The sequence below is a fragment of the Dunckerocampus dactyliophorus genome, chromosome 6, assembly GCF_027744805.1.
Source record: "Dunckerocampus dactyliophorus isolate RoL2022-P2 chromosome 6, RoL_Ddac_1.1, whole genome shotgun sequence".
NCBI lineage: Eukaryota > Metazoa > Chordata > Actinopteri > Syngnathiformes > Syngnathidae > Dunckerocampus > Dunckerocampus dactyliophorus.
In genome coordinates, this window is record NC_072824.1 from 25,839,818 (window position 1) to 25,860,623 (window position 20,806).

Below are 20,806 nucleotides of genomic sequence, written 5' to 3' on the forward strand. Positions count from 1 at the left end.
GCCTTTATTAGCTCTCATCTGACTCCACTCAGACACCGGACTGTCTTCTTGTGTCTGTGCCAGTGCCAGTCCATGCTCCTTGCCAGTGTTTTCAGTCCTTGAGTTTGCTACCTAGTGCTTTAGTTCATGTTTTTTTGGCTTCACCCAGTGATTTGTTTGTACTTCGTTTTTTGTTTTTCGTTATGTCACAGTTGTTTTTCGTTCTTGCTAGTTTTTCCCTGCTCATATCCACTTTAAGTGCACTTTTTGTTCTTAAACGTTTGTATTTTTGGACCTTTTGTGTCTGTATGCTTTGGCGTTCAAAAACACCACTGCGCCATCTTGTGACAGACAGTTGTGTGCTGTGATGCAAAAATTCGTTTGGCTACAGAAGCACTAGCTCCAACAATCAATCTAGCCTCAAAACTTGCAGCAAGTTGAAAATTGTTTGCCCCCCTTCCTGATTTTTTTATATTTTTGTCACACTTAAATGTTTCAAATCATCAAACAAATTTAAATATTAGTCAATGACAACACAACTGAACACAAAAAAAGCGAAACAGCCCCACAGCATCACACTACCACCACCATATTTTACTGTTGGTATGATGGGTTTTTTTCTGAAATGCTTTCCCCCTAGATGTAACAGGACACACACCTTCCAAAAAGTTCTACCTTTATCTTGTCAGACCACAGAGTATTTTCCCAAAGGTCTTGGGGATCAGCAAGATGTTTTCTGGCAAAATTGAAACAAGCCTTAATGTTCTTTTTGTTCAGCAGTGGTTTTTGTCTTGGAACTCTGCCATGCAGGCCGTTTTTGCCCAGTGTCTTTCTTATGATGGAGTCATGAACACTGACCTTAACTGAGGCAAGTGAGGCCTGCAGTTCTTTGGATGTTGTTGTGGGGTCTTTTGTGACCTCTTGGATGAGTAGTCCCTGTGCTCTTTTGGTCATTTTGGTTGGCCGGCCACTCCTGGTAAGGTTCACAACTGTTCCATGTTTTCGCCATTTGTGGGTAATGGCTCTCACTGTGGTTTGCTGGAGTCCCAACGCTTTAGAAAAGTTTTTATAACCTTTTCCACACTGATTGATCTCAATTTCTTTCTGGCGGGAGGGCAATCACTTTTTCACACAGGGCCATGTAGGTTTGGATATTTCTTCTCCATTAATAAAAAAAAACATTTTGTGTTCAGTTGTGATGTCATTGACTAATATTGAAATTTGTTTGATGATCTGAAATACTTAAGTGTGACAAACATGCACACAAAAAAAACGGAAGGAGGCAAACACTTTTTCACAGGACTGTATGATTTTGTTTTATTATTAGTGTCAACATTTCAGCTGCTTCTCTTTACATTTTGCCTTTTCGGTCATTTTTTTCATTTTTGCTGTTTTTTTTGTTTTATTCTATTTCTACAATGTGCCCCGGACCATTAAAAAACAAGCAACGGGCCCCAAATTGTCCCCAGGGGCCACACTTTGGACACCCCTTTTTTACAGTCTTAACCAAAAACGCATGTTTGGCCGCAGTACCCGGATAAAACTCACACATGGGGAGAACATGGAAACTCCACACAGATGCCCAAACAAAAACAAAACAAAAAATTCGAACTCTCCATCTCCTGACTGTGAGGCCAACATGCTAACCACTCGCCACTGTGTGGCCCTTCAGGCTAACAATTTTCCACATTCCAATAATTCCCTCTTTTACCACAATTTCACATTTTCCGCGCAGCGTTTCAGTTCAGCTTGGGCTCTGCAGCGTTCACACACCGTGTCTACACAAATTGCTTTCTCCAGCTTCCTTTCATGTCCAAATTAGAGTTGAATGATTACAGAAAAAGCAAAAGTCTTGTCGAGTACAGCGAGAGCAGCTCACACACAACGTAAAACAGAGCATAAAATGATCATTTTGCATCGCGGGGTATTTCATTACAGACATTCCAAGTTGTACTTATTGCAGTACAAGCATTAGGAGATATTCCAAGTTATTCTTATTGCAGTATTTCAGCACCAGCTGAACTCTAATTTATTAGTCCTGGACTTGTTCCTGGTGTCCCCCATGTTAATCCCCATCCGAACACTCAACCCCCTACTGTGTGTGCCCCGATCAGTCAGCCCATTAGTTCTCATCATGTCACACACAGCTCTAATGGTGTTTTACACACACACACAAAGAAAAAAGACATAAAAAGCAGGACTCCATTAGTGGCCATGTGTGTGACTGTGTGTCTCCGTGCGTGTGACAGTATTATGGCTTTGCATGTGTGTGTGTTTGTCCACCTTTTACCAGGTTTTATTCATGTTCCCAGACCTGCTGATCAAAAACACGCACCCGCGGACTGGACAGCCTGGTGGTCTGTCGGGTCCCGGGTGGTCTCAGGAGTTACAGCATGCTGTGTTCATGTGTGTGTATGTGTGTGTTCCGGGGGGGGGTTGATGTTACTTAACTGTGTGGTTGGACAATTTGTATCTCTTAACAACCGACAACCAATTTTTCAGAGGGGGCAACAGAAGTTTGTTAGCAGATCATACAGTGGCTGTGAAAAAGTGTTAGCCCCCTCCCTGATTTCTTATTTTTTTCCATGTTTGTCACACTTACATGTTTCAGATCATCAAACAAATATAAATATTAGTCAACAAGACAACACAACTGAACACAAAATCCTGTTTTTAAATGAAAACCTTTAAAGAAAAATTCTAACCTACATGACTGTGTGAAAAAGTGGTCGTCCCCCCTCGTTAAAACACAACTTAACTGAGATTAATTGAGATCTATCAGTCTGGAAAAGGATATAAAGCTATTTCTAAAGCGTTAGGACTCCAGCAAAGCACAGTGAGAGTCATTATCTGCAAATGGCGAAAACATGGAACAGTGGTGAACCTTCCCAGGAGTGGCCGGCCAACCAAAATGACCCCAAGAGCACAGCAACGACTCATCCAAGAGGTCACAAAAGACCCCACAGCAACATCCAAAGAACTGCAGGCCTCACTTGCCTCAGTTAAGGTCAGTGTTCATGACTCCACCATCAGAAAGACGCTGGGCAAAAACGGCCTGCATGGCAGAGTTCCAAGACGAAAACCACTGTTGAACAAAAAGAACATAAAGGCCACTTTTTAAAAATTTTGCCAGAAAACATCTTGATGATCCCCGAGACCTTTGGCAAAATACTCTGTGGTCTGATGACCACACACCAGCAGGTCCACCTCTGAATGGCTGACGAAAAACAAAATGAAGACTTTGGAGTGGCCTAGTCAAAGTCCTATTTTGACATAATTGTTTTAAAATTCCATCAGTTTTTTTCCTCATTTGTGCTGTTTTTTCTCTTAAATTATTCAACTATTTCAGCTTTGTTCTTGTAAAATTTCTTCTTGGAATTATGACATTATTCCCACAAAATTGCGACTTTTTAAATCATTTTATTTGACTTTATTAACATTATGAACTTTATTAACTCTTTTCCACAACTTGATTTTCCAAAAATTACAACTTTATTCGTTGTTTTGCTTGTTTATTACAATATTTAAACTTTTTTCAAAAACATTTTTTTCATTAATATGTCAACTTTGTTACTTAAATTACGTTATTTTTCCTCACAATAAGTTTAAAATGTATTCTCGTAAAATTCATATTTTTTTCTCTTCAGAGTGCAACTTTTTTTTCTGTAAACATTGTGACTTTATTCTTGTAAAAGAATGCTGATTGTTCCGTTTTTGCTGTTTTTTGTTTGTTGTTTTTTGGGGTTTTTTTTCTGTTAAACTTGTGTATATTTTTTAATTTGCCACGGGACAATAAAAAAAAAAACAGCCGCAAATATCCCCTGGGTCACACTTTTGCTCACTGCTTTGCTTTTGTAAAATGAAACAAAAAATTGCAAAATGCTGGAAATTAATTCTTCAGGCAGGTAAAGCTTGTGATTACAATTTGCATCTTCCACAATTGCAACTTTTTTCTGGTAAAATTCCTACTTTTCTCAGAATATAACCACTTTATTCTCGTAAAAGTTGAGGTTTCCTTGTCAAATTGAGACCCTTTCACACAATATTATGACTTTCATCCTGTAAAATTGTATTCGTTTCTTCTTTTTTTTGTCATATTCTGGCTTTTTTTCTAATAAAATTAAGGTGTTTTCTCATAAAAATTCATTTTTTTTCATTTGAAGGCTAAGATTTTTTTCAAAATTTGAAATGTTTTCTTTTTTTCTCATATTCCGACGTTGCAATGTTGTCTTGTAAAGTAATTACTGGTACTTTTTCATGTGAAATTACGAAATACACTTGCTTACTTACTATAGCTTTTTCTTGTAAAGTTTTAAGTTTTCAAAATTACAAAAATATATAATTTTTTTAATAAATGCAGACAAGTACAACAGTAACAGTGTGAGGAGTCTGAATGATTATTGGATTTTTAGTAAAGTTTATTATTGGCTGAAGCGCAGCCCGAAGAGCTCCGGCTTGTAGCCCCCGGTCCCTATCTCGAATGAACAACGGCAGCGCCCTGCTTTCATCTTCTCCACTTGTCTTTGTCCATTTACATATTTCACCGGGAAGGTCAAGCATTCCCAAGCATGAGACGACGGAAGAGGGTTTTCAAGCTCTGGCTTCTGCTTGGCTCTATCGCTAGCCGAGACTCCCACTCGCCAAAGGCTGGGCTGCGTTGGGACCCCAGGCATATGCATGTATCAACTCCAGTATTACCTCGTTTAAAAATGCACACCAGCAGAATATGAAGCAGTTATTGCACATGCAAGGTCCGGTATAGTGTGTCACCCAGGTGGTACTGATATTCCTGTACCAGTTTGTGATAAAAAGTCACTTTTGTCTGTATAATTGTTGATCTTTTCAAGACTGCTATGCGATCTGCTCCAAATGTCGCAACCAGTTCACTGTGTCAGGATCGGGGAGGGCCAGGGTCTTCGTGTGGATGCAGTATGGGGCACTCGTGTAGATTATGTGGCAGGACCTTGTCTTTGTTGTTTGGAAGTGTGGTGCTTTCTCCGTAGGATGCAGGTGCAAAGCCCAGCAAACTGTCCCCCTGGATGCAGGCCCCATGTGACGATGCTGAGGTTGTCGTTTAGCGCTGTGTCCAGCTGTCTTTCTTCACATGCGTCAACATCATGCTAGGACTGCATATTCCGCGCAGCTGCAGACGAGGGCGAGGGCCCCCGTGTGAAGGTTGGAGGTGCTGGCTCCCCAAGATGAGCCTGCAAGGCAACGAAGGAGATTCTAGAGGTCAATTTGGCACAAAGTGCTTCAAGATGTTGCTTGGAAGTTAATTGCCTGTCCAGCTTGACACCCAGGTAGGCAGGGGAAGGCGTTGTGAGGTTGAGGTGGTCCGTTCAGGTTCACTCCTTGTTTTTGACGTGGACGGCTGTGGTGGTGGTTTTTGCTGTCCTCAGTTTCTATCTCATTGATTCAGTGCCACGTCTTTCTGTGGAGCTGCCTCCACACTGGACCAACCTTTATCGGAGCACAGGAGAGCAACGTCTTGGGCGTAGTCATACTGAAGACAGGGTGTGGTAGGAAGGTCGCTGACGTGTATGATGAATGTAGTACATTTAGATTACATTATAACATCAGAACACCATTAAAGGGATATTTTGCTCTGCATTTGAGGCAAGTGTTGGGGTTGAAGTTTGTCTCTGACTACTTTCTGTGTAACTCAAGCTCTACCGACGTCGGGCAAGTTAGATGCTTTTTACTAATAAATGGCCTAATTATGGTGATTATAAGCACAAAATGGCGGGTTTTTCCACAAATTAAGTTTTGGGTCAAACAAACGCAAATTTGAAATGGTAATAAATAACTCAAAATAAAACCAAAATCAAATAAATCACTCCCAAATAAATTCAAACTTGTGCAACCAAGTGTAGTTAAAAAAAAACCATTGATGATGTATGTCGTGCCATCATTCCATCCTGGAAAAAGAACAAAAATAACTGTGTACTGTATATAAGTTGTATATGGGTTTACATAGCGTCGTCCCTCACCACATCACTGTTCGAATTTTGCAGCTTCACTCTATCACGGTTTCTGAAAACTATATGAATGAATAAATCGTTCCGTTTTATGGTTATTGTTAGTTAAGCAGTTACGTATTTTAAGCCTGAAATAAGCATTTTCAAGCATAACAATGGCTAAATTAAATAAAATACAAATATAAGGCATTCAAGAGACGAATTCAATGACATTGGTGACATGCAGTATTCTACATTGGTCACTAGGTGTCAATAGTGTTACTGTAATGTTTGGTGAGACACACAAGCATCACACTTGGGGGGGTATTCTGCGAAGCGAGTTTAGTGGGTTAGCTAGCCGTGTTGAGTGGAAAGCCGGACTTGCGTGTTCAGCGAAGCAGCTGTATCGCCATGGTAACTGAAGCTAAGCTCATAGCCTGGCCGGGACCAGGTTATGTCCAGGCTTAAAAATACACTGGCTGGGATTGCTTCGCTTTTCGGCGGAAGTAGAATAATATGACGCCCCCTTTTCATGTGAACACGCACTGAGCACAAAGCCGAAAACCGGACTTGACAAAGTAAGTTGATAACCACGGTCGCGGGTGTTTTGTTGGGTTGCATCTTGAGCACAAAGCCTGGGTTTGTGGAGCCACTTTCGCCGTACACCCCCTTGGTCGCCGAAACCACAGGCTTTTATTGCAGGTTTGAAAGATCTCACAACAGACACAATAATCCCTAATAAAAACATGGGCTGCTGTTGTGGCTGTGACCCACACAAAGCTGATACTCAGCCCTGAACCCCGACGTCCTTTCCTGTTCGCCACTCTGTCAGGTTCCCTTGGGAACAAATTTATAGTAACACACACCTGCATGATTCTTATTTTTGTCTTAAATGGCTAATTTACTCTTATTTTGTCCACTATATTGGGCTATACGAGTGTGTAAGAGTGACGATAGGGGTGTTATTTCATGTCTAGAGGGCTCTAATAATGTTAAAAACCGTATTTAGAAGGTCGTAAACAGGTTTTCTAACTTCTAACTGTAAAAATATTCCATTTACAAGTCAGGAATCCTACTTCGCGTTGTATTTTTTCTCATTTCAGTTTGTTGTTGTTACTTTTTTCCCTACAATACTGCTATGCAGTAAATTTACCAGGCAACCCAGCAATAATAGCTAGGAAGGGAACAACAAGGCAGTCCAGGAAAACGCCAGAGAAACGTACCTGGAACAAAAGGCGAATTAAAACGCAGCGTCACAGAATGGAGAACCCAGGTCAACACAACACGGGGAAACCATGAGGAATAATCTGGCGTCCTCCTGGTGCGGACACGAGGCTGATAAATGATGTTAATTGCTGATTAGGTCTGCCAGCCTCATTGCTCCGCTCCAGCCACCAGACCAAGCTGTCTGAGAAACAGGAAACGGCAGGTATGAACAGGAAATTCCAACAATAAAAGCAAGACTGTCAGGGATAAAATAATGTGATATCTACTGTATGTTTGATTCTTGTTCAAAGCAGACATTAAACATGTTATAGCGAAGACGCATGTTTTCCTTGAGTCCAAAGCACCTGTGGTTTATCCCTTTTTGCCCCCTTTTTTTCCCCAGTTTTTATCTGGTCAATAAAAAGGGAGCAATGGGCAATCTGTTTTTGGTTTCGCTGCAAGAAAAATCATTTGTAAAAATGGTAAACATTCAGAAAATGCCTCTTTTATTGAAAGTATCTTTGTGTCGTAAACGTGTAGGTGTAAAATGTAGCAGTGTAGTCGTTATGGTGGGACTGAAATGACTTCAGGGTTTGTTTCCAACGTTACCTCCCTTCGCCTTCTCCGCTGTCTTTGCTAACTTCAACATAATCTTGCATATTGCATCACCGGTTTATAAGCGCTGCTCATTATTCACCCAAATATTCGCTCAAATATGTGCACATGGTCACCAAGCGCTCACCACTCAACAAAACAGGAAAAAAAATAGAGCAGACAAATATACAGTAGGTAGAAATGGCGCCACCTTATGAAGGACAAAAAAGCAGAGACACAATGTCTGGTAGGCTATAAAGAAGGCTGGAGTGGGAAAGGGGAGGATCTGCGTGAAGTAATGGCTGCCAGATGTTTTGCTATTATTGCAGGGAGAAATTCTCTTGCAGCCTTAGCGATCCATCATGCTCACCAGTCGGTCCATTGCACAGAAAAAGGAACAGGACATGTGAGCAGACGCACCGTATACTGTACATGCGAGGAATGTATGCTACGTTATGACTATTTATATTACAGTGTGGTGACTCGGGTCTGTGCAAGCTGAAGACACCGTCAAACTACACTATTAGACACACATATCACACGTACAGTAAATACGCAGCATCATAATAACCTCGCTAAAATAATATTTATGATATTAATGATAATGGGCCGCGTGGTGGCCTGGTGGTTCGAGTGGAGTTTCCGGGTACTCCGGCTTCCTCCCACATTCTAAAAATATGCATGTTAGGTAAGTGGAGAGTCTAAATCAGGGGTGGCCATTACGTCCATCGCGAGCTACCGGTAGATCGGCAAGGTAGTTTGGGTCGATCGCGTAAACGTCACTTTGTTTTAGAGTTTAGAGTCTAAATTTAGAGTCTAAAATGCCCATGAGTATGAATGCGAATGTGAATGGTTGTCCGCAATTGGCTGGCGACCACTCCAGGGTGTACCCCGTCTCTCGCGCTACAAGTCAGCTGGGATAGGTTACAGCATACCCCCACGACCCTATTGAGAATATGCGCCCTAGAAAATGAATGAGTGAATGATAATAATAGAAACACAAAGTCCACGGTGTGTTTTTGTGGGGGGTACAGTGCATTTATGACCTCTAACTTCTAAAAGTGTTGTCATAACCTATTATAACAACAAAACAACGTGATTGGATGAATGGGTCAATCCAGGCATGGGGAATTTTGCCCATCATCCACAATCCTTATGTGAGACATAAACACATATGTCTTTGTCTGTTCTGTGCGTTCTACCGATATAAAAACAGATAAAAAGAGACAGCTACTGACATATGGGACTTACGGTACTTATTCCGTCTACAAAGTCGTCTGAAAAGTCTCCGAAAAGCGGCAACAAGGCTCCATTTACATATAATGTGATGTGCATATGAACCATTGTTATTATTATTCTTATTAACATTATTACGCCGATCAAACTACTTCACTGGCGCAATGACACGTGGGAGTGGGCGGGGCATTGCGGCAAATATTGGGCAATTTCAGTAAAACTGCCCATTTTGGAATGGCCTTTTGTTGTGGCCAGGCTAACGCACACCTGTGCAATAATCATGCTGTCTAATCAGGTGGATGCATTATCTCAGCAAAGAAGAAGTGCTCACTAAGACGTTTAGACAGATTTGTCAACAAGATTGGAGAGAGACTCGCCTTTTGTATACGCAGAAAAGGTTCTAGAGCTTTGAGTTTAGCTCATGAAAGATGGGAGTAAAAACAAAAGGTGTTGCGTCTATATTTTCGTCGACTGTACAAAATGAGCCAAACTGTGACGTTAAAACGGAGGTACGTAGCCAACCATGATTATGGCGTACCGTTACACCTCTACTTCATGATAATCACTTAATTACGATGCCATTTTTCAAATTCGAATCTCTGTTGGGCATCCCTGTGTGGAGTTTGCATGTTCTCCCCGTGCGTGCGTGGGTTTTCTCCGCGTACTCCGGTTTCCTCCCACATTCCAAAAACATGCATTTTAGGTTAATTGGTGACTCTAAATTGTCAATAGGTATGAATGTGAGTGGTTGTTTGTCTATATGTGCCCTGCCATTGGCTGGCGACCAGTCCAGGGTGTATCCCACCTCTTGTCCCAAGTCAGCTGGGATAGGTTCCAGCATAGCCCCGCAACCCTTGCGAGTATAAGCGGCATTGAAGCTGGATGGGAAGGATGGGTCATTTTTCAACACTTTGAGTTTTTAAATGTTGACATTGTCGAGCTTGAAAACGGTATCGTCACAGAAACAAACAGACAAAATGATGGAGTATTTATCAGCTTGTAGCCTGTCACGTGTAAACACCCCAAAGACAGATCAGCTCTGGTCTTTTTATTGCATTAAAACATTATTGTGTCATAAAAAACTGAGAAAGGGTAGGATTAAATAAGATCTGCCTTTTCCTATACATTGATCCCTCGTATGTTGCGGTTAATTGGTTCCAGACCCGACCGTGATAAGTGAATGTTGGCGACGTACGATACCTTATTTATCAATAAAATATTTTCATAGTTACAGCATACAAAACCTGTTAATACCTTACATTATTAGAGCCCTCTAGACATGAAATAACACCCCTATAGTCACCTTTACACTCGTATTACCAAATGTATTAGACATAATAAGAGAAAATTAGCCATTTAAGACATAAATAAGACTTGTGTGTGTTGCTATAAATGTGTTCCCTAGGGGAGCTGAGTGAGGGGAAGACAGGAAGTGACGTCAGGGGTTCAGAGATGAGTTTCATCTTGCTGCAACAGTAGCTCTTGTTTATATTAGGGATTATTATTAGGGATAATTGTGACTGCTGTGTTGATCATTCAAACCTGCAAAAAAGCCTGTTGTTTCAGTGATCAAGTCTGGTGGTTTTGTGTCTCACCGAACATTACGGTAACATTACTGACACCTAGTGACCAGTGTAGAATACTACCTATCACCAATGTCTTTGAATGCGTCTTTTGGAATGCCTTATGTTGTATTTAAGTGTATTTAGCCATTGTTATGCTTGAAAATGCTTAATTTAGACAAAAAAAACATTGCAGCATTCGCTTAAATATGCCTATGTTTTGACTAATAAACCGTATGCAACCACAAAACAGTATAATTTATTAATTCATATATTTCTGAAATTCTAAGAATTTAAAGACAACGATACTCCTTTTCAGACATGTTGAATTGTGCGAGTGTAAATGTGATGTACTGCTATGTGAACTGTTTTGCATGCTCAAAACAAACTGAACCATTACCATCCATAATGCAAACGTGTACTTAAACATATTCAGCGGGGAAAACAAGTATTTGGTCCCCTGCTGATTTTGTAAGTTTACCTCGGTGAATTATGTGGATAAAAGACACCTGAAATGGAAACAGAATGGGCTACAAGAACATCAACAGAAAGCTTGGTCAGGCAGAGACCACAGTTGACACAACAATTAAATAAGAAATACAAAATAACAGTCAGTCGCCTTCTCTCTGGAGCTAAATGCAAGATGTCACCTGGTAAGGTAAAAATGATTGTGAGAAAGGTGAGGGACCAGCCCAGAATTGCAAGGGAGCAGCTGGTTAATGATGTCAAGGGAGTTGGGAGCACAGTCATCAAGAAAAGCATTAGCAACACACTTGGCTGCGATGGATTGAGATCCTGCAGTGCCTGCAAGGTTCCCCTGCTAAAGGAGACACATGCACAGGCCCACCTGAAATTTTACAATCAGCACCTGAATGACGAATAAAATGCAGCTCCTTGGCATCAGGTGGACTGGACGTGTTTGGAGGCATGTTGAATATCAATATTATCATGATTATGTTGGTGAATTAATGATTTCAGCGGTGAAAGAACACAAGCGAACAGAACTAAAGGAGGTCATTAAAAGGTCATGCGTGTGATGCCAGTTTTCTCAACATTGGTCCGTTCTCCATTACGTCCGTCTCTCAAGCGTCCAACGTTTTGTTGTCTTGTCTCCTTCCATCAACATACCAAGAGGTTTGTCAGACCTTAGCAATCGATGACTGGCTGTCAATAATTGCCGTCAGGGCTCAGTGGACTGTGTTGTAGTATTTCATTGGGCAGGTGGGTGTATTGATTATAAACACACACAGATCATATAAGACAGGGGTGTCCAATTGAAGGATGGGGTGGCACGTTGCTATATTTGGTACTTTAAAGATACTAAGCCAATATCTAATGATCTCATCTCAACATCTCATTCACAGTCAGTTCATTTTATTTTTACAATATGTCGAGGGCCAAAAAAAAAACAAGCTTATGACCGAAAATGGGCCACACTTCGGACACCCCTGATGTAGTCTGTCTGTAACAATAAACCTCAACTGTTTTGAGTGCAGACAGAGCTATTAAATACAGTATATTCATCAATATGTGAAACAGTCAAACAGAATAAGAAATCCAAATAACTGAACAACATAAAAAAGTTACCATGTAAACATTTATTCAATTCATGACACAGGTTACATCCTATACACTTAGCATTATTATTATTATTTACACTTCACAACACGGACACTGTGTCGTCACAACATGTATTTACAGCCCAGCCCGTACAGAAACACAAAGACTTCACAAACACCTTGTAGTGTAATTATGACACATATCTAGTACGGGGTATCCCTAAAGTCTGGACACAATATGCATGTACAAATCTATTTTTTATTTTTTTTATTTAATGTATAAATATAAATATATATTGTTAATATTATACATAATATATATATTATTTTTATTTTTATTAATTCATTGTAATTATTTAAAAAAATGATATTTAATTTAGTCTATATTTGTTATTTATATTTTTGTGTGTGTAATGTATGTGTGTATTGTTTGTGCATATTATATATCTAGACTTTAGGGACACCGTGTATTTTGTATACTGGCATTCAGTGGCGTGGTAGTTTGGCTCGTCCTTACGGCCGCATTGCACATAAATATATCAAGTTAAATAAAGCTGAGAGCCAGCTGGTCTGCCGTGTGTGTGCGTGCGTGTGTGTGTGTAGTTAGATGTTATTTATGGGGCCCTGGATGAATGTGTCAAACGATCACCAATCAATTGCGTTCGCTCTCATTTCTTTGAAGACAACAACGCAACTCAAGTCAGGGGTGTCCAAAATGCGGCCCGCGGCTCGTTTTATTTTTACTGTCCCTCACATATCCTAAAAACAAAATTAAACACGACCCACATTGCATGACACAGAAAACTAAGACAAACTGGAAATGGTCCAAATTGATCAAAAATGTTACCTGCAAACCAAAATGGCCGACGGCCTGTTTTCAAGTATGCTAAAGTCCTCAGAAAGATGATTTTGTTGTAATAATACTGATTTCAAGAGGGTCCCTTTGTCAGCTATACCACAAAGCTGATATGTTTTTCCTTTACATGTATTTAATTGATCAGCATGTTTGGTAAATATTTGTTTATTTTGTAAAAAAGGCTCAAATCAATCCAATGTAGCCTGCATGTCAGCTCTGTTATAGGTGACAACGCGTATTACAGTGGATACCCGCATATACACTATTCAGCATCCATTTATGTATTTTTTTTAATAAAAACATTATCTTTAAAAATGTTCTTATTTGGGGGAAAACCCACCATTTTGTGCTTATAATCTCCATAATTAGGTCGTTTATTGGTAGGAAAACTACACAGGCCTACATTGGAAAAGCTTGAGCTGCACAGAAAGTAGTCATGCTCGGCATGCATGTTGGGATGCGAATGCGTGCACTTCCCAAACAGGAAAGTACCCGGCGTGCTTTGCAGGTTGTACATTTGTATAAAAGAGTATTGTTTTGCACGTACACTCGTGTAAGTGTTTATTTAGATACACGCGTCGTCCGTGTGGCGCAGTTACATTGTGTGTTCCACGTTTTGTGTTATTTTTGGTTGCACCAGGAGTGAGGGAGGCGTCTGGTTTGATGACCTCGTGTTGGCGTCTCAATTACTTGCCCTTTGTGGGTGGTTTGAGAATGCAAACCTTGTGACATTTACTTGTTATATTATGCCTTTTTGACTATCTTTGTGTTGTAGATGACAAAGCAAATTGGTATAATTAATAATAATATATCCCATTCGTGAATATAAAATAATACAAAACAACCTGTGGGCTGAAAATGGCCCCTGGGCCGCACTATGGACACTCCTGGTTTCACGGTAATTGCAAGTGTACTGAATGCATTTTCATTCTCAGCAAACAGTAGAAAAGTGTAGAAATACATCACCGTACGCTTCTACGGGGACTACATGTCGTCTGTCCTTTGGTTGGACGTCCACACCAGACACGAGATGATGACTTTAAGTTCCTGTGAGTGCAATCAACCTGCACAGATGTTTCAGCTACTGTTTCAGTTCCAGAGCCCAGACATGTTGGGGCCATCCTGTCCTTCCTTTTGTCTTCTTGTCGCCCGCTGAAGACGACGACGATGATGACACCGTCTTGGGGATATCCGCCTGCAGAAATGATTATTATTATTGCAGAGAAACACATCGCTGGCACAGTTAAATTGATCTAGTCGATAACCATTTGAAATATACTTCATAAGCTTCATTAAATACTGCCACCACTTTACAATGTATTGACAACAAGGCTGTGACTAATTCCTCTATATACTCAAACTACTAAAAGCACTGTGTGATATTTTATATTATTTGAACCCCAAAAGAAGAATTTAAATGTTTCCTATAGAGCTTTGTGCTTGACTTGAACTCGGGAAGTCCCTACAAGTGACATAATAGGAAACATTTTGGTGTGGTTGTCATGTGACAGTCATGTGACTATCCCAAGATATGGCTTCCTCAAAATGGCATTGTGTCAGGTAAGCTAGCTCATTCCCAAAAAGCTTTTTTTTTCCCACGTAAAGGTCATTTTAAAGCCATTTAACAATTGTAATGCTTTAACATGGCGTCAAATATTATATTTCAACTGTTCTTATAATATTTCTTTCATGAAAGTATATAAAACAAGCTTGGAAAATATCAGCCATTTCGCCTTCAATTCAAAGTACGTTTGTGCGACACAAAAAGTGTCAAGTTGAGTTCTTTTCAAATAAAGAACACATTTCATGTAACATATTTGTAACGTCACACATCTGTAATTAGTAGCATTTTGGAAATAAACATCACAAATGTCTTCTGTGTGTCCCGCTTGCTCTGTGATATGCCATCATTTGACTTTAAATGGATTCCTATGGGTTAAACAACATTGGAACTGCCACAAACAGCGATCAACAGGAATTTTAAAAGTATCATAATGTTGATATTACATATACTACTTAAAAATATAAATAGTAGTAGTCACGGTGAATCAGTTGTAACAGATGTTTTGGTGTACACTCCTGCACTGCAACATTTACCAGCCATATATGTGGAGTATGTACAGAAAAAAACACAACGGTGATAGATATTAATGACAAAAAGAATGAAATAAAAAGATTACAGTGTAAAAATGGATGAGGTGTGAAGAAAAACTGCATATTTATTTCTATGCAACATTATGGTGGATGAGGATACAAAACTACCTCCTCAATTTATATGATCGCCTTGTACATGTGAACAGGCTATATACTGAATCAAGACAGATACAACTACAACAAAAAATACATAATTACAAAAACAAATACATATGAATTTAGTGTAATTATGTGTGATAATAATTATTTCACAATTAAGTTAATTCATGGGCAGTTATTTACAGTGCAAGTAAATCATTTCAGCCGCACGGTGGCCTCCCGCCTCTTGCCCGAAGTCAGCTGGGATAGGCTCCAGCATACCTGTGAGCCTAGTAGCATAAGCGGCATAGAAGATGGATGGATGGATAAATCATTTCAGTATTTAATCAATGAAATATTATTTCAACAATTTACTTAGTTTTATCACAAAAACCACGCTCCATAGACGGAAACTGTAAAACAAGGCAGAAATTAATTGTGACATTATTTTCATTGATATTATATTGTCATTTTTATCAGTTTAATTTTGCATCATTATGTATTAAACACACAGATACGGTATATAACAATTATCATATTAACATCAAGCACAAAAGGTATTATTGACTCGTTTATAAATTATTATTCTAGTTATTGTAATTAGTTCGTCAAGTTGGGTTTTTTTTGGCAATAAGTGACATGAAATCAGTAATTTACATCACCATTGATTACGTTATTGATTAAATAGGACAGCACTTATTTAACTGTCTCTAATTGTCCTTCCTGGTCATTCTGCTGACATTAAAACATACATGAAGACACAGCAGTGATAAACATTTTTGTATCAGGAACAAAAGGAACACGACTTGAGTCAACGTCTTAAAAGAGCTGCTATACTTAAGTATCAAATAAGAAGAAATGTACTGTTTTTACCTTTTAAAAATGCTCTGCCAGCAAAATAACATTAAAAATACTCGTTCGCTGTTGTTGTCCATATCGCACCGAAATGCTAAACGCCAGGTTATAATTTCCTGTTTACGTTGGCGCCTCACACAAACAACCAATCATACACCGTCTTCTCCTTCTTCTTTGCATTGATTGGCTCGCGGCATCAGAGTACTTGTTGCAGCCATTGGCTGTCGAAACCACACTAAAAGTATTGCGTGGGGAAGATGCTAATTGGAAATGAATCACAGTAAAAGTATCCATTTTTATTTGAAAATATACTAAAATAGAAATGCAAAGTGACCTTAACAGAAATAGTTAAGTACAAACATTAAACTTTAGTGTACGTATTTCTACGACAACACTGTTTTATGAAAAGGACACGAGTGGGCAATGCGTATTGCTTGGATGCAGTATTTAGCACTTTGTGGAAGTAGTAAATGTACCATTTTCTGTCCAAGTAAACTGTTTACTCAAAATAGGGACATATTGATATGTTTAATTTAGTCAAACAAAAAAGGCTAAATGCTAAAGTGAAATACATGTAAACAAACAAACAAAAAACAGCCAGGCTGCATGTCAGCCTGGTACGCATGTCAACTTTTTCTCATTACGTTACACCTTTTTCCATCCCCCCCAGTTCTACTTTTAGACTATGCTGAGTGCCAATTCTTAAAAAATTAGGTCCGCACTTCGGACACCCTGATGGACATCTATGTCACGTTGTCCCAAAACATTTTGGATAGCATCAAGATAAGCACATAAAGACAAAATACCAAATATTGGTTCGTATGGGTTCATTCAGGAATCGCACGACAGCGATTATATATATATGTCTATATACTGTATATTCCAATTTTAATTCATGGGCTGTTGTTCTTTCCTTAGACGAGTTTTGCTATAACTGCTTCGCATAATTGACCTGTAATCGTTTAATAAACGCAAGTGTCATATTTATGTATTGCCACTCTGGGATGAAGAGGTTTGGACAGCCTTGGTCCGGTGAGTAAGTGATCTACTTCGACAACAAAGCTGCCAATAATCTGTCCCAACAAGTTCTAAATCACTTTGAAATAATAATAATAGTAATACTAATCATATAATAACACGTAATACTACGTTGAACATGGGGGCACATATAATTGGAATATAATTATCATGGCACTGACCCTTACTGGCACGCTTAAGGAGACACTGTTTCGACTAAAGAGTTTAACAGCTTCGTTGTTGATGAGCAGCAGCGTGTGCAGCATTGCGATTATTTGGAGGGGAATCGTCTTTACTCTGCACAGTTTCAGCTTTATCCAGTATTATATAATCCACGCCTTCCTATAACTGAGTTTCGTATTGGAGTGTAGAAAACTTTCTGCCTGTCTGCTTTCAACGATGAAGGAAATCACTCCAGACGAGCAGACATGATGATATCATCATTTACTGTGCATGCTGCCCGTAGACTGCCACATATTAAATACACAGATGTATTGCCTTTGTGCATATCTATTTTCCCACATAATAAATATTGCCATACATATTCCACATAATAAATTATGGACAACCAATATGCTAAAAACCTGACTTGGCTGACACAAAGGTAAACATGCATATTTTCAACAAATGAATCCTTATTCAATTGTAATGTGAACAAATACCACCTTGAAATAACATCGCATGATTTGTGATGCAAAAGTTTGACCCGCTTTGCAAGACTGACGTCAACTCCACATTTCCTTTGTGTGCACACTAAACATATTTATATTTAGTAAGTCAAATTTTATATACACACAATATAAACAAATGTCTTAACTTGTTCGTCTAATTTAGTAACTGCAAGATATTTATTCGTGATTATTATAAATACTACTACTAATAATAACACATTTATACGTGTTATTTGACAAGTAGCAATTAAAAAAAGATATATTTTATGTTTATGAATTAATTGAGTGTATAACGTACGCATATTATATGTCCAGATTTTGGGCACACTCTGTTCATCAGGGGTGTCCAAACTTTTTCCAGCTGCACAGAAAGCAGATTGTGTTACAGGTGACAAAGGCTTATTATTATGACTGTTAATGCATTCACATTGCAACTTCGTTACATTATACTACAAATTAAATTATATTATTGCGGCCCGCAAATGTCCCCCTGGCCACACTTGGGACACCCCTGCTGTATTATATTACGTGATCCATAAGCTATACGACTGAGTGGCATCGTAGCTATTTGCTAAACTCACTAGAGAGGAAATCGGCACAACCTAAAAACACAAGCGTTAGTATAAATATATATTTTTTCGCTATACATTTAAATATAAGCATTAAAAGCATCAAAACGTTTATAAGAAATAAAAATGTAGTAGGGCACAATAAGGAGAGAGGCTGAACACTGTTGTCCATTCACAATGAGGGTCAGCATTATAAAGATTTTGTTTTATTATTGTGGTTTTATTGTGGACCGGTGTCAGTATGGTATGGTATTATGACCAAATGCTCACATGTATGCATGTATGGTAAATGTATTTAACGGCGATTTAAAGCCTTTTGGAACTATTCCCATGTTTTCATGTCATCCATGCATACATTTTTACTTCATAATGCCACGCAGCAAACTGTTGTTACTTGCTTATTATTAGTATACGTGATTCATTGAAAAAATGCATATCATCCTAAAAGTGCATATTAGTACAGCAATCACTCTGCGTACGTTATTTGTGTGCTTCTGCTATACAAATATATTACAATATCCCCAACCGTTCCTATAACGCTTGAGTCTGCCTTTAATGATTGTCATTAGACTTGATAAGCTCAATTAGAAATATTAAGAGCCCTCAAATGACGTCATCACGCAGATCCCCTTGAACAACATGTTTTCTCTGTCCATCAAATATGTCAATAGATCGTAAAACGGTACATTGGATGGCAACTTGTTTTCCACACTTCTCGTTTTAGTGTCTGAGTCTACAAACACAGCTTGTAAATATATATATATATATATATATATATACACATAATTCCAAAATAATACGTTAAATAAATGATTCTTTTAACAATACGGCTTATGTCACAAGCTAACACATACAAATGTATTATGTGTAACAGTAAACACAATGAGAACATCGATCAATTAAATTAAAAGAAGAACAGATGTTATTTATTTATATTCTACATATTTTAAATTAACAATTTTAAATGTATTTGCCTATTGTGTCCAGACTTTAGGGACACATATTTCAAGTCGATTTGACTGCACGTGCCCACAATATGAACTACTGTATCCTACACGTGAAATCCAATCCAGTACTAAAAGTACGAAGAAGTGGAGTTTGAGGACAAATGTTTGGTCTTACCGTGTCCCTCTTCCTCCGCTCGTCCCGGCCATCCGTCTTCTTGAGGTCGGCCTTGAAAGCCTGAGTGTCTCCGTGCTGTCCGTCCTTGTCCAGGATGTCCATCAGGTAAGAGATGTAGCTGGTGGCCAGGCGGAGTGTCTTGATTTTGGACAGCTTGGTGTCTGCGGGGACGTTGGGGATACATTCCCGCAGCTCCGCGAACGCCGAGTTGATGCTTTGCGTCCTCCGCCTCTCCTTCCGGTTGGCGGTCGGTCTCCTCTTGACCGTGCGGGGGTGGTGGTGCACGCCCACCGGGGCTCCGTTAACGGACACGGGGCCGTGTCCACCATGTCCAGCATGTCCATAGTGGTGGTGGTGGTGGTGGTGGTGGTGGGGGTCCAGGCTGCCCGGAGTGTTTCCGTGGTAGTCGGGGCTGTATCCCGGCGCCATGCCGTACTCGGTGGGAGAAACATCGGCGTGACTGATGAGCCAGCTGGTGAAGTACGGAGGAGCTCCGGTGTCTCCGTGCAGGGAGTAATGGTGGCTGTCGTGGTGGTGCATGACCGGATGGTGAGGGAAGCCTGAAAGCACACTCATGCTGGATCTCCCGCAAGTTCTTTTGAAATATATATATCTCCTTCAAATTAAAATAACTATGAATAATGTCCTCAGCACATCACCACGTCCGCGTTGACACAACAAACATCCTGGACCCGGCCTGCTGTCTACTGATGTCCTCGTCCTACGACATGGTGCCTAATCCTACAATAAATACACACTATTTATACTTTACATAAATATATTGAAATATGCATTTTCTTGTCTTTTTACCTTTTTAGCTCATCTCAAACTTTTCTGCTGCTGCAGCATCTCAGCGGCTTGGTGGACAGGACCAATGTGTGCAGGACCCCAGAAGACACGTCCAGCTTTGCTGCAGACTGGACCGCAAGACAGGAAGACCGCGTGTGACGTCATTTTTACTACCGGGGGGAGGACCAATCAGCAACCTTCTACCCTCCACCGGCCTCGTCTGTAACACACACACACACACACGCGCGCGCACACTCACATCCTCTCACCGGTTTCAAAGTCAAGGCCCGCGAGCAACATCCCGCCTGTCAGGTCATTTTAGCTTTAGTCGTGAATGTGCGAATGTTATTTATCTTTTATAATGTTTATCGATAAATATGGATCTCTTTCTTTTTTAAATTGCACTTGCGAAGCAATGATTTTACTAATTTACCTTTTAAAATCTACTTGCGCGTTTTTCCACGGTTTAAAAAAATATTATTATTAATTTATTTTAACAATTTATTACAAAAAAAAAACATGTAAGTAATTTAGTTGCTATGTATTTTTTATTGGGCAATTACCACGTGTTTTATATGCATGATATAGAAACTGCTTCTTTT

General features: G+C 39.5%; 1 protein-coding gene across 1 annotated transcript; it reads right to left on the reverse strand.

Annotated features, from left to right (window-relative positions):
- Positions 1–12,166: 12,166 nt before the first annotated feature.
- Positions 12,167–20,334, reverse strand: hand2 (heart and neural crest derivatives expressed 2). The gene is made up of 3 exons (XM_054779370.1): positions 20,226–20,334; positions 19,416–20,156; positions 12,167–14,144 (listed from the first exon to the last, which is right to left on the reverse strand). Exons 2-3 carry the CDS (start codon positions 19,989–19,991, stop codon positions 14,031–14,033), a joined length of 690 nt encoding a protein of 229 aa, XP_054635345.1. The 5' UTR covers positions 19,992–20,156; positions 20,226–20,334; the 3' UTR covers positions 12,167–14,030.
- Between the last annotated feature and the right edge of the window lie 472 nt (positions 20,335–20,806).